Genomic DNA, 18,245 nt, shown 5'->3' with positions numbered 1-18,245 from the left:
CCACTGGCCTCCAGTGTCTCCAACTCCGCCGTATAAAGATTACCTGTCTGCAGTGGCCCAACCCCTGCCTTGTGGTCTGAACCTAGACCAAGAGCAGTCACCTGGGCAGAGCTGGCCACCCCCTCCACACTGGGCTCAGGAATGGCTGGTACTCAAACTTTATTTTTGTTTTTTTATTAAATAAAAGGGGCAGAAGAGGGGGCCTGTGGTCTCCCAATTGGGGGGTCACCTGCCCTGACCTCTGTCCACTCAAGGTGCATGGTGTGGTAGGCTGAGGTGTAAGCTTGGGTGGGAGGGCAGCTGAGAGAGATCAGAGGCTAGGGCCTGTGACCCTCGCCACTCCTGGAAGACTTGGTGGGTGGGGTGGGGCCTTCTAGTGCCAACTGCCGCTCAGCTTGAGGCTGAGCCCAAGGGGCTGGGCCGTGACAATGTCCTCCCCCCCCAAGGAGGAAAGGCGAAGCGTCCGTCTTCAATAAGACACGGCCACGGCTGGGGCCCTCGCGGCGGCCCCTACTCGTGCACATCCCAGATCTCGGACAGCAAGGGCGGCAGCTTCTTGTCCTGGAGTCGCAGCGCAAAGACCTGCTCGGAGTGCACGGAGCTGAGGGTGCGCAGGCTCACCAGCTTCATGAGCATCCGCGGGAAGCGCAGCTGGTCCTGCGGGGAGAGGAGGCCAGGAGACCCGCTGGGGGCCCTGCCCTGCCAGGCCAGCCTCGTCTGGAAAGCCAGCACTCAGGCTCGGGGCCTGGGCCACTAACAAGATCTGAGAAGGCGGAGCCCAGGCTCAGTGTGCCCCAATGTGTGTCACCTGACCCCAACCCTGAGACTGCTCAGGTAGGAGACAGGCAGCTCGCGTACCTGCGGCCGCTTGATCCTCGTGTAGGAGAGGAGGGCCTCCACATACGGCTGCTGCAGCGCCTCCACGCGGCTGGGCTCCTGTACGTTGGGCCGGTCGGCCGAGAAGATGTTGATGGCGATCAGCAGGGCGTACTCCGCATCGTCCAGGCCCAGCCGACGCATAGCCCGTGAGAACTCGAAGATGGGGTTGATGAACTCCACCTGCAAGCCTGCAAGAGCGGCCCCAGGCCAACTTCACACGTGGGCCAGTGACAGGGACTCCGGCCCCCTCCCCCCCATATGGACCCTGTGAGCGCCTCTGACACAGTAGCATCCCCCCTCCCCCGGGCATCTGGCCCCGCTAAACATGATCTTTTCTTGCCAGCACATGGCTTGGAAGACCAGCGGGCCAGAAACCCCAGGACCAAGTTAGTGCCTTCCACAGACCTGCGCGGTGGAAGTCATCCTTGCTGTAGGTGAAGTCCTTCAGGAAGGTGATGCACTCTGTCTCGTGGTTGTAGCGCCTGGCTGTCTCTAGCAACATGATCTGGAGGTGACAGGGCACAGGCTCTTCAGCTGCCCCACAGTAAATGTGCCAAGGCCGACTGGCTGCCCCCTCTGCCAGGCCAGGCCTTCTTAGCTTTCTTTCCTCCAATTTCCCACCCACTGCCCCATCCAAGGACACAAGGCCCACATGGTGAGGCCCAGGCCAGAGCTCTGATTCGCAGAACTCTGCACACAGCTGCCTCTCAGGACTTCCTCGCTATCCTTGATTGGCTCACGTATCCCTCCCTCTGAGGTCTTTGGGGCGGATTTCCTCGTCAACAGTCCATTTGATATCCTCTATCATTGTCTACCTCAGCCCGCTTCCCTTTCCTCCCTGGCCGGCCCACTGGACCCTCCAGCTGACCACACCCCACAACGGTTGGGACATGCCTGCACTGGGCTCAGCTCTGTTCTGGAGCCTAGTTGTTACCTCAATGGTGGATGCCTTCAGGAGGGCGATCTGGTCCTCCCGGCCCAGCTGCAAGAACCCTGGCACCTGCTTGGCAAAGTCCACGATCTCCTGGACCGAGATGATGGCTAGCTCGGTGAAGTGGGCAAAGCGCTGTTGGCGGGCATCTCGGGACTGAGGGTCTGCACCCAAGGGCCAGGGCTGGGACACAAAAGACCAGGGTCACCTGGGGACTCAAAGGCTTGGTCAAAGCCCTCCCTACCCACTGGGCTGGGCAGGGCGGTACCGTGACTTTGGGCTGGTCGGAGAAAGAGCGTTTGTTGCACTGCAGCTGCGCAGCCACTAGCTGCTGGATCATCAGCTCCTGGGCCGCGGTCAGCTGGATGCCCTCTCCTTCCCCGGAGCCCTGGCTACTCGCTTCCGAAGTGCCAGGGGAGGCTGCGGGCCGGGCGGAGCTGCTGGATGCTGGCTCCGTCAGGGGTGGCGGCTGTTGCTGTTGCTGCTTCTGAATCTTCTTCTTCCGAATCTGCTCCTCAGAAAGCACGCCTGCAGGAAAGACAGCCTCAGTGGCGGCGCGGGCCCCCTCACTTACTCCTCCCTGGGAGATGACCCGCGCTCCCTCCAGCCCCACCCCCGCACTCACACTGCTCCCGCATGCCAGCCTCCTTGCACTTGCGGAGCCGGCAGAGCTGGCACTTGCGCCGCATGAAGGCGTCCATCTGGCAGGTCCCGCTGCCCCGACAGGCATAGCGCCCCGCCCCGCCGTGGACCACGCTGCGCCGGAAGAAGCCTTTGCAGCCTTCACAACTGAGCACGTTGTAGTGGAAGCCCGAGGCCTTGTCCCCGCACACGCGGCACAACTCGTGGCCCAGCATCTTCGGGGCCGGACCCTTCTTCCTCTTGCGCTCTGGCTCATCCTCTGGCTCTAAGATGACTTGGGGTGAGCAGATGCCATGAGGGAGAGCCACAAGGACAAACTGCAGCCTGGGGACAGGCCGGGGAAGTCCCGAAGCCAGGGTGAGAGGACAGGGCTGCAGGGCCAAGGGAAAGATCTGCAGGGCGGCGGCCTCCCAAGAAGGAGCAGGAGAGGTCAAGGGGAAAAGAAAGGGAAAGCGGACCAAAAGACGGGGGGCCACCATTCCCCACCCTTCTTTCATGACGCCCCACAGCCCTGGTCCTGACTCCCTGTCTCACCGACGATGTAGGCAGAGCTGGACCCTTCAGAGCCTGGAGGGGGTTCAGTCTCCTGCCCCTCCTCCTTAATGGTGGGTGAAGTGGAGGAGGTACTGGGCCGAGGGGAGCCATTCCCTAGGAAAGGGAAGAGGGGACAGTGAGCGTCTCCAACACTGCGGGAGGGGCCGGGGAGGGAAAGCCCGTCACTCACCAGGCACGGGAGTGTCCAGAGAACTTGTGGGGGAAGACATAGTGGGTCACGAAGCAGCCTGCTGAACATAGGCGACCCAGCCAATTACAGGGCATATAATAAGGGTGTCTCTCCTTCCAACGCTCAAGGACTCTAGAGACATGATCTCATGCAGCTCAGGCTAACGGAACTATGTGGCTGAACATCTTGAGCCACCTCCCAAGTCCTGGAACACACTACTCTGGGCTGTCCTGGGATATTCCGCACTCCTGCCTCGGCCTCTCAAGTGCTGGCATTACAGGACTGTGCCACCACACCTCGGCGTTCTTACTTCTAGATTGGCCCCCACTCCCAACCCTTGTCCCTTACAAACATCACCCATATTAACGATGCCCAACCACTTCTGCTTCAACCCGGCCCCCGGCTCCCTCCACATCTCTACGAATCGCGACCTCCCCTGACAGTTCCCACTGCTCTAACACTAAGAGAGAACCCAACAACTCTAATTCCTCTTCTTTGAGCACCAACTGCGCTCTTATCATAGGCGATCCTAACTTGGTCCCGCCTCTCCCATCAGGGCGCAACCATTGCCCTCCTACCATAGGCTTCTTCGAGGCTTTAACCCACCCCAATCCAGACCCCAGACCCTACCCGTCCCATCAGGTCCCTGGCCCCTCCCCTTCCCATCCCGGCGCAGATACCCAAATTCCGCCCCCTCCTCCTAGGCTCCGCCCCCTCATGCTCCAAAAGCCAATCATAGTTCTTCACTGTGCCACGCCCTCCACGCCTCTGCTCCCCCTCAACTCCCGCAACAAAGATCCAAGTCCCGCCCCAAGAATCAAGAGCCTTCAATCGCAGACTTTATCTACAGCATGCCTCCCGCCCATCTGTGTCCCGCCCCCGCCCACCAACCACAGGCTCTCCCTACGCTCCGCCCCTGGAGCCACGCCCACCTCGTTCCAGGCCCCGCCCCTCTCCTTGCACCAGGGGGAGGCGGGGCTCATGACTGCACCAGCGATCGTGAGGGGGGCGTAGGGGGGTCTCCTACTCCGTTGCCCTGGAAACGGCCGTGGGAGGCGGGAGCTGCGACGAAGTGAGGGAAAGAAGCGCGCGCTGAGCGGGACCCGCGGCGATCCGCGGCCCCGGGTCAGCCCCACCCGCCCGGCTGCCCGGCGCACTTGCCTCTGCGTCCGCACCGCTGATTGCTCCTCCACAGCACTTCAGAAGTAACTTCAGAAGCCTGGGAGTAGCTCGGACCAACAGCGCTTGCTGAGCGAAAAGCAAAAGTAACTTCGCCACTTCTTCCGGCAACCCCGCTGCGCGTCACTTCCGGAAGTAGGCGGGTCGGGAAAGATGACAGACTTCCGGTCTGCCTAGGCGGCACCGAGTGAGAGGCCTTGGCCGGAAGTGGCACACCGGAAGTTTATTTTTTTCTGGTAGTTCCCTCTGGGACTCAGAAAAAAGTTCTGTAAAGTACTTTTGTTTCTTTCCACACTTGGCTAACGAAACACATTTTAACCTTTCTGAGTAGTTTAAAGTTCTCTACCTTTGTAGCAGCGCTGCATCGTTGCTTTTTTAAAAAAAAGTTTTGTTTTGATTTTGAGACAGGGTCTCATATTTCAAGGTTGGCCTGGAACTTCTGAGCTTCCTGCCTCTACCTCCCCATTATTGCGGTAGCAGGTCCACTTTCAGCCCTGTATATTGGTTCTAAATAAGTTAAATTTGGGGCTGGCGAGATGGTTACAGGATGGTTTTAAGCCTAAAATGCTTAAAGGTGCCTTACCTTAAACTTATCCAGCTCAGGGGTTGGGCTGCCCTTCCCTATATAACCCAGCCGTTTTGATAACCGGGTCCTTTTTTCGCTTACCCTTTACTCTCCTGGCTCGCCTCTCTCTCCTCCTCCTCCTCCTCTCTCATTCTCTGGATCATGTTCACTTTGGACGCTCATGATGTCCCCACCTCGGGAACTTTTATATACAAGAATTTATTTTTGCATTCAACCTCATCATAGGAAGAAGTAAATATAAAAAGGCAAATTGGGTGCAGGCGCATGCCAGCAATAAGCAAACAGACCCAGGCAAGAGGGTTGCTCTTAGCTGGAGGCCAGGCTGAGCTAGGGAGTGAGACCTGGTCATCAGCTAAATGTGAACAAACAAGGAGCCTCGACCCCTTTCCACAAAAGTAATGATACCAGCTTTTCCACAAAAGATTGAAATACTTGTATGGATCTCAGATGGAAAAGATTCAGAGATTTTTTTTCTCCACACACTCCACTTGTGGACAGTCGAGAATCTTTATTAAGCACAAATGCTTGGTTTTACTTAACTTTTGTTGCTGCTGTTCTTGTTGGTGTGTTTGTTTTCTGAGACAGAGTTTCTTTCCGTAGCCTTGGCTGTCCTAGAACTGTTTCTGTAGACCAGGCTGGCCTCCATCTCATAAGAGTTGGCCAGGGCCTCTGCCTCCCATGTGCTAGGATTAAAAGCGCATACCACCACTACCTGGTTTAACTCCCCCACCCCCCCTTTAAAAGCGTGGTCTCACCATTCTAGCTATCCTAGAACTCTCTATGTAGACCAGGTTGGCCTCCAAGTCAGAGATCCTCTTGCCTGTGCCTCATGAGTACTGGGATTAAAAGGGCCATGCCATGATTAACCTAATGCATTCTTACAAAGTTGAGGCTAGAGCTCACACTACCTCAGTCATGCAACAAAATCAGTCTACTCCTGAGATCCAGCCACTAACCCATGCTTTTTTTCAGAAATAAATGTTAGGTCTCAATAACAAAAGAAACCAAACACTCTGGACAAATGGCTGAGGTGCATATTAATATATCAAAATGGAGTCTGGGCGCCAGTCCTTCTCAGTATCACCAATACCTGTTAGTATATAGTTACCCTACCCTCAACCCCTCCCGCCCCGGGTTTCACTTTTCTTCCTCCAAGATTTTCTCTCCTATATAATCCAGCTGTTTTGGCGACATGCCTCTTAGCTCTCTTGGTCCTCTGTGTGTCCTGGTTCCCCCCCTCCTCTCTCACCCGTGACCCCACACCCCGAGTTAGTCTGGACCCTTGCAGATGCTCCTGGATGCTTACTTATATCTACAGTAAACCTTCTCAACCATACCTGGGAGCTATCATGTCCTCGTTGTTCATTCAACGTATGTATATATACACTTATGTGTATGTGTGTTTATGTTTACATACATATCTAACATACATTATATTAGTAAATTGTCACATGCCGTTTGAATTTACTGAGGTGCTGTCACTGGAAGCAGGGTTGTCCTCCCACTCCAAACCTAAACATCTGACTTAGTGCCCTCTGGGACCCCTTATCTGAGGGTGGACTGGTTCTCTAGGCCCTCTGAAACAGGGAAGGATAGCACCTCCTCACAGTAAGTGACCCAGCCACTTTTATCCCATGTGTGTGCATGAGTATAGTGAGAAATCTGGAATTTTGGTTTCTTTAAAAACACCGAAATATTATACAATATGTTTTTTGTTTTAATCCCGGGTGTGGGGATATGGGGCTGTTTGAAACAGTTTACTGATTTACCTCCTGCACTAGCAGAGGCATAGTTTTGCCAAATGCAGATAGTTTCTGTAATTGTATGATCTTTAGAATTCTGGGAACTTTTCAGAGGGTATATAAATGTTAGGGCCGCCCAGAGGTAGGTCGGTTGTTGTTAGTGGCAGTTTGTTAAGTAGTCGTGGGCAAAGAAGAAATTAGCTATCCTGAGGTTGAAGATCAGACTTGCCCCAAGGAACTCAGCAACCCAAGTCAGCAGGAAGCAGCCTAACGGTGACATCACCCCCTTCCGACCTCTGACTTTATTCAGGGGTCTCTTTCCTTTCCTCTCTATCCTTTTTTTTCTCTCATATCTAGTGTTAGGGGGTTGAAAGGGTGGAAGAAAAGGGGGTGAAGGGTGGGAGAAGGAAGAACCCAAAAAGTAGCAGAAGTCAGCTACAACACGAGTGTGTGTTCCATATTGTTCTGCAACCTATCTCGTCCTGACCATGGTGGGCGAGTAACTGAGGGTTACTTCAGCGCGCCCCTGTTGGGAAACCTGTCGGTGTTCTGTCTAAGCTCCACCCGACACCTACCTGGCAATAGCCAGGTATGCCCCGCCCCAGAGATCTGGCCCACTATAAGAGGGGCTACTTGCTCCTCCTCTCTCTCTTTGCTCTCTGCTCTCGCACATACTCTGACCTCTCTGCCCCTGGGGCTCTCCTCCCCCACCATGTGGTCATGGCCGGCCTCCACTCCACCCCACTTCTCTACTCTCTCTCTCTCTCTCTCTCTCTCTCTCTCTCTCTCTGTGCCTTTCTCTACCACTAACTCCCATCCCCTACTCTGAATAAACTCTATACCATGCCTGTGTGTGTATGGTCCCTCGGGGGAAGAAGTGCCTGGGCAAGGGCCTGCCTGGGCACCCCCTTCCCCCACACCGCTGTGCCACACTCCCTTAACCTCCCCATCCTCTCTTTTTAAGCCCTCACGAAACCATCAGGTACGGTCCATAGCTGTGATGGCTGTGTGATGACAGAGACAAAGGAAGGCTTGCATGGACGTTGGCACTGGCCAGGCCAGGCTGGCGCTGGTCGACCATCGTCTAAGACCTGGCTCTGCCCGCTCCTGCTGGCATCTTTGATACTTGAGTGGCACGTGTGTTTTATTTTGTACAGGGTCTTGTGACGCAGCCCAGAGAGCCCTCCATCTCTCTCCTCCCTCAGCATCCTCAGTGCTCGGGTTACAGAGAACTCATCTCCATGGGGAGTTTTGGTTCTAAGCATGAGATGCTTAGGTGCAGGGCTTGCTGATCCTGGGTTTTTTTGTTAAATGTATAAATGTGTTTGCCTGCATGTGTTTTCTTAAAAGGTTATTTATGCTATGTGCTGAGTGTTTTCTCCATATGTAGTTCCACATACCGCCTGCCGGCCCTGTGCCCATGGACGCCAGAGGAAGGCGTCCGATTCCTGCAACTGAAGTCATAGACAGTTGAGAGCCACCAGATGGCCATGATAATTAAACCCTGGGTTCTCTGTAAGAACAGGCAGCTTGTGCCTGCAACCGCTGAGGCGGCTCTCCAGGCTGTGTTCCTGCGACTTCATACGCACTGTGAAAGAGAAAGAACAAGAGGCAACAGGCCAGAGGGATAAAAATGAAATCCGACATGACAAGGACAGGAGCCTCCATCAGGACAGTTTCAAGGGGCCCACTCAGGCAGAACAGTTTCAAGGGGCCCACCCAGGCAGTCTGGTTTTGTCATCTGAGTTTCCTTATGCACCAGGTTCTGACCCGTAACACATCCAGTACATCCTTGCTTTTTTGTTGATGACTTTGTTGAGATTTAACTCATGGGACAGTTGACCCATTTTGAATTTTACCACAGCAAAAATGCAACTTTTAAAAGAGTGTTCCTCTTTCTCCACATCCTCACCAGCACCTGTTTTCTCCTGAGTTTTTGATCTTAGCCATTCTGACTGGTGTGAGGTGGAATCTCAGTGTTGTTTTGATTTGCATTTCCCTGATGACTAAGGATGCTGAACATTTCTTTAGGTGCTTCTCAGCCATTCGATATTCCTCAGTTGAAAATTCTTTGTTTAGCTCTGTACCCCATTTTTAATAGGGTTATTTGGTTCCCTGGAGTCTAACTTCTTGAGTTCCTTGTATATATTGGATATTAGCCCTCGGTCGGATGTAGGGTTGGTGAAGATCTTTTCACAATTTGTTGGTTGCCATTTTGTCCTATTGACATTGTTCTTTGCCTTACAGAAACTTTGTAACTTTATGAGATTCCATTTGTCAATTCTTGATCTTAGAGCATAAGCTATTGGTGTTCTGTTCCAGAACATTTCCCCTGTGCCCATATCCTTAAGGGTCTTCCCCAGTTTCTTTTCTATTAGTTTCAGTGAGTCAGGTTTTATGTGGATGTCCTTGATCCACTTGGACTTGAGCTTAGTACAAGGAGATAAGGATGGATCAATTCGCATTCTTCTGCTTGCTGACCTCCAGTTGAGCCAGCACCATTTGTTGAAAAGACTATCCTTTTTCCACTGGATGGTTTTAGCTCCTTTGTCAAAGATCAAGTGACCATAGGTGTGTGGGTTCATTTCTGGGTCTTCAATCCTATTCCATTGATCTACCTGCCTGTCACTGTGCCAATGCCATGCAGGTTTTTAACACTATTGCTCTGTAGTATTGCTTGAGTACTTGTCTCCTGAGTGCTGGGATTAAGGGTGTGTGCTGCCATTGCCTGGCCATTTGGGTAATTTCTATTGAAGGCTACAATGCTGCAGTGAACCCTGATACACAAGGGATACTGATAATGTATCTAATTTAAAAAAAGAGAGAAAAAAAAGTGTTCACAATGATTTGGGACCTTCACTATAATGGATTTTAGAGCATGCTTGTCATCCCACAAAATAATCTTGTGTCCATTAGCAGTGGCACCCAAGTCTCACACCCCACACCCCACACCCCACACCCTGGGCAATCATTGACCAACTTGCTGCCTCTGTGGGGTTCGCCCATTCTGGATATAGAATCCTAGAACAACTTATTCTCTGCAAATGGCATTTTTGTTGTTATTCGTTGTTCTATTCTCAAGGTTCATCTATGTTGCCTCATGCATCTTATGAGTATTTTTCTATCTCTCTGTAGTTGTATAATATTCTACTGTATGGATATACCACACGTCAAGATTTACCAATTGGCCAACATTTGATAATTTTTCTTTCTTTCCTTTTCTTCTCCTTTCCTTTTCTTTTTTTGAGATAGAGTTTCTTATGTAGCCTTGGGTGTCCCTGAACTCATTCTACAGATCAGGCTGACCTTGAATTCACAGACATCTGCCTGCCTCTGTCTCCTGAGTGCTGGGATTAAGGGTGTGTGCTACCACTGCTGGCCATTTGGGTAATTTCTATTGAAGGCTACAATGCTGCAGTGAACCCTGATACACAAGGGCTGGTGGTTTTCTTTTGTCCTGAGGCAGGGTCTCAGAAGCCTGATCCTGAAGAGCTGGCTGAACAGCTAAAAGCACTGATTGCTCCCATAGAGGACACAGGTTCAATCCCCAGCACCCACATAGCAGTTCCCATCTGTAACTACCAGGCCCGGGATCCAGAGCCCTCTTCTGACCTCTGCAGATGCCAGGCACATAGGCAACTGCACACATACACATGCAGACAAATACACCCATATGCATGAAAAAAATAACATTTTAAAACAGCACCAAAGGCATCATGATACTCCTGCCTTAACCTCCTTGTTGGTGTTGGGATCAGTAGTGTGCACCACAACGCCCAGTGTTTTTTTAAGGTGGCATCTTGCTATTTTGCATGAACTGGCCCTGAGATCTAGGAGACAAGCAGTCCCTCTGCCTCACCCTCCTCAATAGTAGGTCACCAGGTGGGTGTCGGCATCCTGATTTCCCCACATTATTACATTATTTTCCTTTCCACCTTAACCTTGCTCTGGATGAGAAGTCAGAATTCACTCTGGTTTTAAATTTGCTCTTCCTGGTAAAATGTGTGTCAACGGGCAAATTACAAGAATCCAAGTAGTTTTAAGTGTGCTGTGGTGGCATGGTCCTACAGTCCCAGCACACTGGAGGTAGAAGCAGAAAGGTCAGGAGTTCAGCTTCAGTGTGAGTTCTAGGCTAGCCTGGGCTACAAGAGACCCCATGTGAAGAAAACAATACCAATAAAAATAGATGTGTGGGGCTGGAGAGATGGCTCAGCAGTTAAGAGCACTGACTGCTCTTCCAGTCCTGAGGTCCTGAGGTCCTGAGGTCCTGAGTTCAAATCCCAGCAACCACATGGTGGCTCACAGCCATCCGTAATGAGACCTGATGTCCTCTTCTGGTGTGTCTGAAGACAGTTACAATGTACTTACATATAATAATAAATAAATCTTTATTTAAAAAAAGATGTGTGTGTGTGTCCATCTGTGTATCTCTTTGTGTATGTGTTTATACATCCCAAGTGCTAGAAGGATCGGCATGCACTTGGTCTTATTTTTGATCCTAGAACTGACCAGATTTCCATCTACAGAAGAAGAAATGTCCCTGAGAGGCAAGCAGAGGGAGATGCTTTCTGCAGAGGAACAGCAAAAGAAGCAGAAAGAAACCCGCAAAGAAAGCGGCTGGGTTGTCCCACCACCGGCTGCTCTGGCTTCTCGCGCTGGCTGGCTGGCTGGCTGCTCGGGCGGCTGAAGCAATTGCACCACGGTGACAACTTAAGCTCTACCTCTGCGGCCCAGAGGGCAGGAGGAGAGAGCCAAGCACTGTGTGTCCTCCTCTGACCTCTCTACACGCGCTGTGGGTGCCAGGTGTACATACATGTGTATAAATAATAAATAAAGATGGGGAAATAATACACAGGAAAAAAATACCCAAGAGACCTCAAGGGGGCATCAGGCAGGTTGGAGCTGAAACTGCAGGCATTTGGGGGCCTGCTGAAGCGGGTGCTGATATCGGAACTCCAGCCCTGGGATAGAGCAGCTCACAAAAGTGTGTTTTAAAAAGCACAGCACATGTGACATTTGAAATGATGTGCACACAGTCACGAGGCTAAAAGTCCGCAGAGTGGCACCATCTGTCCCTAGGTTTGTCATGATAACACGTTCCTCCCCCACAGACATGTCCCGTAGGCTGGGGTGGGGCCGACGCTGTATAGCAGGCAGTAGGCAGCCCCAAGAGGTAAAATCCACTAAAAAGACTTTGAGCCCGTGTGTGTGTGTGTGTGTGTGTGTGTGTGTGTGTCTGTCTGTCTGTCTGTCTGTGTGTGTGTGTGTTCTTCAGGGCACAGGGGCAGACTGGACAAAGTCGCTCAAGGAGGAATAAATCCAGTATCATCCAGTAAGGCTAGCGTGGGTGAAGACTTTGAGTAAAGACAGTATGCAAAAGATCTGAGAAGGAAATGGGTCAGACTTGGACATCCTGGCTCTCCAAGAGTCTGAGGCAGGAGGGTCACCAGTTCAAGGCTTGCCAGGTTAACAGAACAAGTTCAGTTGAGCCTGGGCACCTGTCTCAAAATAAAAAGTAAAAAGGCGATTTAGGATGTGGCTCGGGTACAGTCCCTGCCTAGAATACCCCAGTAAGGGGCTTTGGGCATGGCTCATTGGTAGAACCCCAAAGATAGCATTGCCCTTGTCTCTGGGTTCCAGCCCCTTGGGTGAAAGGGGGCTGTGACATGGTCCCGCTTGCCCGGCCGTATGCGGAAGAGCATTTTCTCCCAGGTAGCTTGGGCGACACTGCCAGAGAGGAAGAACCTACCAGCGATGGGTTTGGCTAGACGCAGCAGAGGTTTGCGCACCTCCCCACAGCTAAAGCCCAAGATATCACAAAGGTGACCCCAGGAAACACAGCCCCACACTGCCACCGTGTGGCCATGTTATGATTTGCAGACAACACTCACAAAGTCCTAGTCTGAGACGTGGGTCTCAGAATGAGGGTGACAAGAAGAGGTGAATGGTCAGGGTTATTTAATGAAAAAAATGAGGCTATGACTGCTCCCGGGTATGGTTGAGGGGAAGAGAACAGGCCAGAGGTGTCTGGAAGAGTCCAAACTGAACCAGGCCAAGAAAGGAGCCGAGGACTGAGAGACCAAGAAGAGACTGAGGAACCAAAATAGCTGAGATTATATAGGAATCAGAGAAACTGAGGGAAGGGAAGGGAGCTGGGGGTGGGGCTGGAAAGGTTCAGGGTAGGGGCCACTGTGAAAAACACTGAGAAGAGCCAGGACTCTGTAGCAGGTATTAATGGTAATGAGACAGACGAGCGGCCAACATCCACCTCGATGTTAAATAGGCACCTCAGCCATTTGGGTTTCGTTGAGAACTAACAGTTGTAACTGAGACTCTGCCTGCTGTTTTGTTCTTTTTGTTTTTGTTTTTGTTTTTTCGAGACAGGGTTTCTCTGTGTAGCCCTGGCTGTCCTGGAACTCACTCTGTAGACCAGGCTGGCCTCGGACTCAGAAATCCGCCTGCCTCTGCCTCCCAAGTGCTGAGATTACAGGCGTGCGCCACCACTGCCAGGCTGTTTTGTTCTTTTAAATCATTTATCATTGGGGCTGGAGAGATGGCTCAGCGGTTGAGAGCACTGACTGCTCTCCCAAAGGTCCTGAGTTCAAACCCCAGCAACCACATGGTGGCTCACAACCTTCTGTCATGGGATCTGTCATGGGATCTGACACCCTCTTCTGGTGTGTCTGAAGATAGTGACAGTATACTTATACGTAATAAATATTTAAAAAATCATTTGTTATTGATTTTATGTATATGAGTACACTGTCACTGTCTTCAGACACACCAGAAGAGGGCGTCAGATCCCATAACAGATGGTTGTGAGCCACCAGGTGGTTGCTGGGAGTTGAACTCAGGACCTCTGGAAGAGCAGCCAGTGCTCTCAACCGCTGAGCCCTCTCTCCAGCCCTGTAACAGAATATTTCTTCCTTCTTTCTTTCTCTCTCTTTCTTTTAAGATTTCTTTATTTATTTTATGTGTGTGGATACACTGTCTCTGCATGCTGTTTAAGAGAAGGCTGGGGCAGGTAGGGGTGGGAAATCCATAGAATGTCTCTTACCAGTATTAGTGGGTGGTGGCTGTTTCTAGGTGCTAGGGAAGTGTTCAGGAATCAATCCATTATTATTATTATTTGGGTTGTTTTTTTGAGACAGGGTTTCTCTGTGTAGCCCTGGCTGTCCTGGAACTCACTCTGTAGATCAGGCTGGCCTCAAACTCAGAAATCCACCTGCCTCTGCCTCCCAGAGTGCTGGGATTAAAGGCATGCACCACCACCGCCCGGCCAATCCATTAATTTTTAATTTTACTTATGCGTGTGAGTGCAGTGGCCATGGAGGTTAGAAGACAGCATCAGATGCCCTGGGTCTGGGGTCTCAGGCTTTTGTGAGGCGCTGGGGGCTAAACCCAGGTTCTCTGCGAAGGCGGCCAGTGCTCTTCACCACAGAGTCCCCTCTCTGGTTCTATTTTATTTCAGTTTTTTGTTTTGTTTTGTTTGGGGTTCTTTTGGGTCTTGTGTAGCACACATTGGTCTTGAACTCTCTATGTGGTGAGGATGACCTTGAAGTTTTGATCCGCCTGCCTCCGATCCCCAAGGGCCAGCATGACAGGCCCATGCCGCCACATCCTGCTCCAGCACCTTCCACACTAAGTGACGTGGCCTTTGGTCCTGTCCCTTGTTGCCTCTCCTCCTTCCTTATGCAGCACAAATGTGACACACCATTAAGGTGACATTTCATCAGGAAACATTGTCAGTTGCCTAGGGAAACAAAGAAGTATCTGTTTACTCCATCTATGGAGGGCGTGGATGGGCCAAAGACAGGATCCAGGATCCCACCTTACTCCCATCTCAGACAGTCCAGAAACTCCTGCCTGGGATTGGTGCCACCCACAGTAGGCTGGGTCCTGCAAAATCTCTTAATATAACCAAAACAAGCCCCCTACAAACAAGATCACTCTGATTTAGATACATTCCTCATAAAGACTCTCCTTCCAGATGGCACTAACTTGTGCCAAATTCTCATTTCAAACTGACCGTCAAAGCTACCATAACATCTCGGTTCCCGACTCACCTTCTGCCATTTTTGCGACCCCAGGGACAGAGCTGCACGGCCCAGCCATGGTGGCTGTCTTCCTCTTTCCCTCCTAGTCACCCATAATCCCCCAACCTTGTCTACCTTGCTGGCACACTGAAGCTTTTACCCACTCCAGATGCCAATGCTTGAAATCTTGGTACAGCTTTGAGGTCATTAAGAAATCCCATCTTGGGCTGGAGAGATGGCTCAGCTGTTAACTGTGAACTCAGGGCCTCTGGAAGAGCAGCACTGACTGCTCTTCCAGAGGTCCTGAGTTCAAATCCCAGGAACCACAAGGTGGCTCACAACCATCCGTAATGAGATCTGGCGCCCTCTCCTGGAGTGTCTGAAGACAGCTACAGTGTACATATAATAAGTAAATCTAAAAAAAAAGAAAGAAAGAAAGAAAGAAAGAAAGAAAGAAAGAAAGAAAGAAAGAAAGAAAGAAAGAAAGAAAGAAAGAAAGAAAGAAAGAAAGAAGAAAAGAAAGAAAGAAAAAAGAAACCCCATCTTACGAGGGACTGTCCCCGAGTCTCCCCAGAGTTTCTAACAGCTCTGATGAAAGAGTCCAAGCCAACCACTCCCGTTTGTGGCCCTAGTGTGTCAGCCTGCGACAAGTCAACTCCAGTGAAGTGCAGTCAACTGCTCCTTCCTCTGCCAGGCTCTGCACGGGGTTTCACCATTTTCTGTGCAACCTGCAGCTCCTGGTAGATTCCCTTCCTTCCCATCATGCTCTGGACCAGAGACCTAGAGGGCTGGGGTCACCCTGCCACCTTGTCATCCCCACCCCACCCCTCCGCAACCTAGCACATGCTCAGTAACTGCCCTCGAAGACTTGAATCCACCTAGGCTTTTGATGTAGCTTTTCCTGTCTTTTTTCTGTTTTCTTCTTAAACGGGATCTCGCTTGGTAGCTCTGTCGGTCCTGGAATTCATTCTGTAGACCAAGCTGGCCTCAATTCCCCTACCTCTGCCACCGGAGTGCTGGGGTTAAAATGTGCCACCACCACGCCAGGCTTGATGCGGCATTTCTTTCTTTCTTTCTTTCTTTCTTTCTTTCTTTCTTTCTTTCTTTCTTTCTTTTTTTAAAGATTTCTTTATTGCTACATCTAAGTATACTGCAACTGTCTCTTTTTTTGTTTTTTTTTTAATGTCAGTTTCTTTTTTTTAATTATTTATTTATTTATTATATGTAAATACACTGTAGCTGTCTTCAGACACACCAGATCAGATCTCATTACGGATGGTTGTGAGCCACCATGTGGTTGCTGGGACTTGAACTCAGGACCTCTGGAAGAGCAGACAGTGCTCTTAACCGCTGAGCCATCTCTCCAGCCCTTTTTGTTGTTTTTTTTTGTTTGTTTGTTTGCTTGTGTTTGGATTTGGTTTTTTGGAGACAGGGTTTCTCTGTGTAGCCCTGGCTATCCTGGAACTCACTCTGTAGACCAGGCTGGCCTCAAACTCAGAGATCTGCCTGCCTCTGCCTCCCAGAGTGCTGGGATTAAAAGCGTGCACCACCACCGCCCGACTATCATGCGACATTTCTAAGGGAAACAAAATTCAGTGTTCAGCGTCTCCCTCTCCCCTTTTCCCTCCCCAAGTGATGGCTAAAGTTATGTTTTATTTTAAATTACTGTGCTTAAGGGAGCTATAAAACAACAACAACAAATGCTTCTAACCTGTAAGCCCACTTACCCAAGGACAGATGACTCCCTGGAATGCTGACGTGTAAGGCGACAAGCCCAGCGGCTTTACTTCTGTAAACCAGCATGATTATGTGGCTGTAATTCTTCGGGGGAGGGGGTTCAATGCCCCCTTTTGCTCTCACATAACTGCAGGTCGTTTCTATGTCCTGATTACCCTGTTCTAGCTCCCGAAGAAATGACACAGAGACTTGGTACATTTGCAAACAAGCTCCAGGCCTAAGCGGGGCAGGTTCTGAGCTCTTCTGGCCCTCGAAGGCTGCCGACTCCTGTCCACGTGGTCCTCTGTCTTTAATCCGAGTCTTGCCCTGGCTCCTTCCGGTCCATGTGCGTCCTCGCGGCTGTTCTCTCACTGCGATCTCACAGCGAATCCTTCTGTTCTCCCCACGTGACTTCTCTAAGTCTCCTCCTCCTCCTCCTCAGGTTCTCCGCCCCCTCCCTCTCCGGTCTGTTTCTGGAACTACCCCACCCCCACCCCAACTCCACTACAAATTGAATGTCCCACCCTACTCTTGTCTACCAACTGGCTGATTAGCACTTTTATTAACCAATCTGGGGGTGACAGAAAACAATTTTTACGTAACTTAAAGACTGGAGACGGTTGACCATGCGGTCATCTGGACCACAACCAGAATTCTGGGCAAGAAAATCAGCATCAGAATACAAATGACTGCACGAGTCTCTTGGGATGTGCTTGGCCGCCACACACAGGCAGGAGGTACATAGGCTGGGAGTAGGCCAGGAGGTGTGCTTGCTCCTGACTGGACAAAGGAGGGAAGTGCTTTGTCCTTGTTGGCTTTGCCGTTATAAGCCCCTGACGAAGGTCATTCAGAGCCTTACTCTAGGAATCCTGAGCATGGACTTGGACAGTATTTAGTAAAGCTTGCTTCAAATTTGGCACAAAAAATGTGTTAGGGGTCTTATTCTCACCCCGTGGGATTAACACCTCTCTCCTCCCCCTCTCTCCCTATCGCTCCTCTCATCTGTTTCTCGTGGTTCTAAGGGGTGAGCCTGGGCCCTCATCCCTTGAGCACCTTCGGCAAGTCCTCTGCTGTGGCACAGTTGCCCAAGCTCCTCACAGGTGGAGTCCAGACAGGCGCTCCCGGGTTCAGCCACGCCTCCAAAACGCTCTAATTATTTAGTTATTATTTTTAATAATGCTTTGTTTAATCTTATGCATGTGTATATTTGCTGGCATGTGCGTATGCCCGGCAGGTGGCTTGGACCACGTAATGGACCTTGGAGGCCAGAAGAGGGGATTGGATCCCCTGGATCCAGAGTTAATAAAATACTGGGAGCTGCCATGTAGGTGCTGAGCCGTGACCCCAGTTCACTGTGCCAGGTCCGAAGGGAACTCCATTTTCCCAAGTTCTGGTGGCTACACAAAAGCCTGGAAACTTGCAAAGCCAGCTTCTCTCTACCAAGGAAGCCACTTCTCTTGCCACTGGCTACCTGCAGAGGTTACTTATATAACAGTGACACTGGCCTCAGCCCGGCGGTGGTGGCGTACGCCTGTAATCCCAGCACTCTGGGAGGCAGAGGCAGGCGGATTTCTGAGTTCCAGGCCAGCCTGGTCTACAGAGTGAGTTCCAGGACAGCCAGGGCTACAAAGAGAAACCCTGTGTCCAAAAAACCAAATCCAAAAAACAAAAAACAAAAAGACACTGGCCTCTAGGCTCCCTCAGTATCACGAGCACTGGTAACTGAGTGCACAGCACTGGTAACTGAGTGCACAGCACTGGTAACTGAGTGCACAGCACTGTTAACTGAGTGCGCAGCACTGGCACCCAG

The 18,245-nt window shown here is 51.0% G+C and overlaps 1 protein-coding gene across 4 annotated transcripts; it reads right to left on the bottom strand.

Moving 5' to 3' along the window:
• Nucleotides 1-158: 158 nt before the first annotated feature.
• Nucleotides 159-4,237, bottom strand: Nr1h2 (nuclear receptor subfamily 1 group H member 2). 4 transcript variants are annotated; one of them, XM_052164157.1, is made up of 9 exons: nucleotides 4,109-4,237; nucleotides 3,177-3,308; nucleotides 2,987-3,100; nucleotides 2,436-2,726; nucleotides 2,079-2,338; nucleotides 1,814-1,993; nucleotides 1,285-1,384; nucleotides 859-1,067; nucleotides 159-657 (listed from the first exon to the last, which is right to left on the bottom strand). In XM_052164157.1, the coding sequence occupies exons 2-9, from the start codon at nucleotides 3,214-3,216 to the stop codon at nucleotides 511-513; spliced, it is 1,341 nt and encodes a 446-aa protein (XP_052020117.1). In that variant the 5' UTR covers nucleotides 3,217-3,308; nucleotides 4,109-4,237; the 3' UTR covers nucleotides 159-510. The 4 variants fall into 4 exon arrangements, with proteins under 4 accessions (XP_052020117.1, XP_052020110.1, XP_052020101.1 ...); XM_052164150.1 differs by having other exon boundaries at nucleotides 3,177-3,237; XM_052164141.1 differs by having other exon boundaries at nucleotides 3,177-3,234.
• Nucleotides 4,238-18,245: the final 14,008 nt, after the last annotated feature.

The sequence above is a fragment of the Apodemus sylvaticus genome, chromosome 1 (assembly GCF_947179515.1).
Source record: "Apodemus sylvaticus chromosome 1, mApoSyl1.1, whole genome shotgun sequence".
NCBI classification, from domain to species: Eukaryota; Metazoa; Chordata; class Mammalia; order Rodentia; family Muridae; genus Apodemus; species Apodemus sylvaticus.
This window is presented reverse-complemented; position numbering and strand designations above follow the sequence as displayed.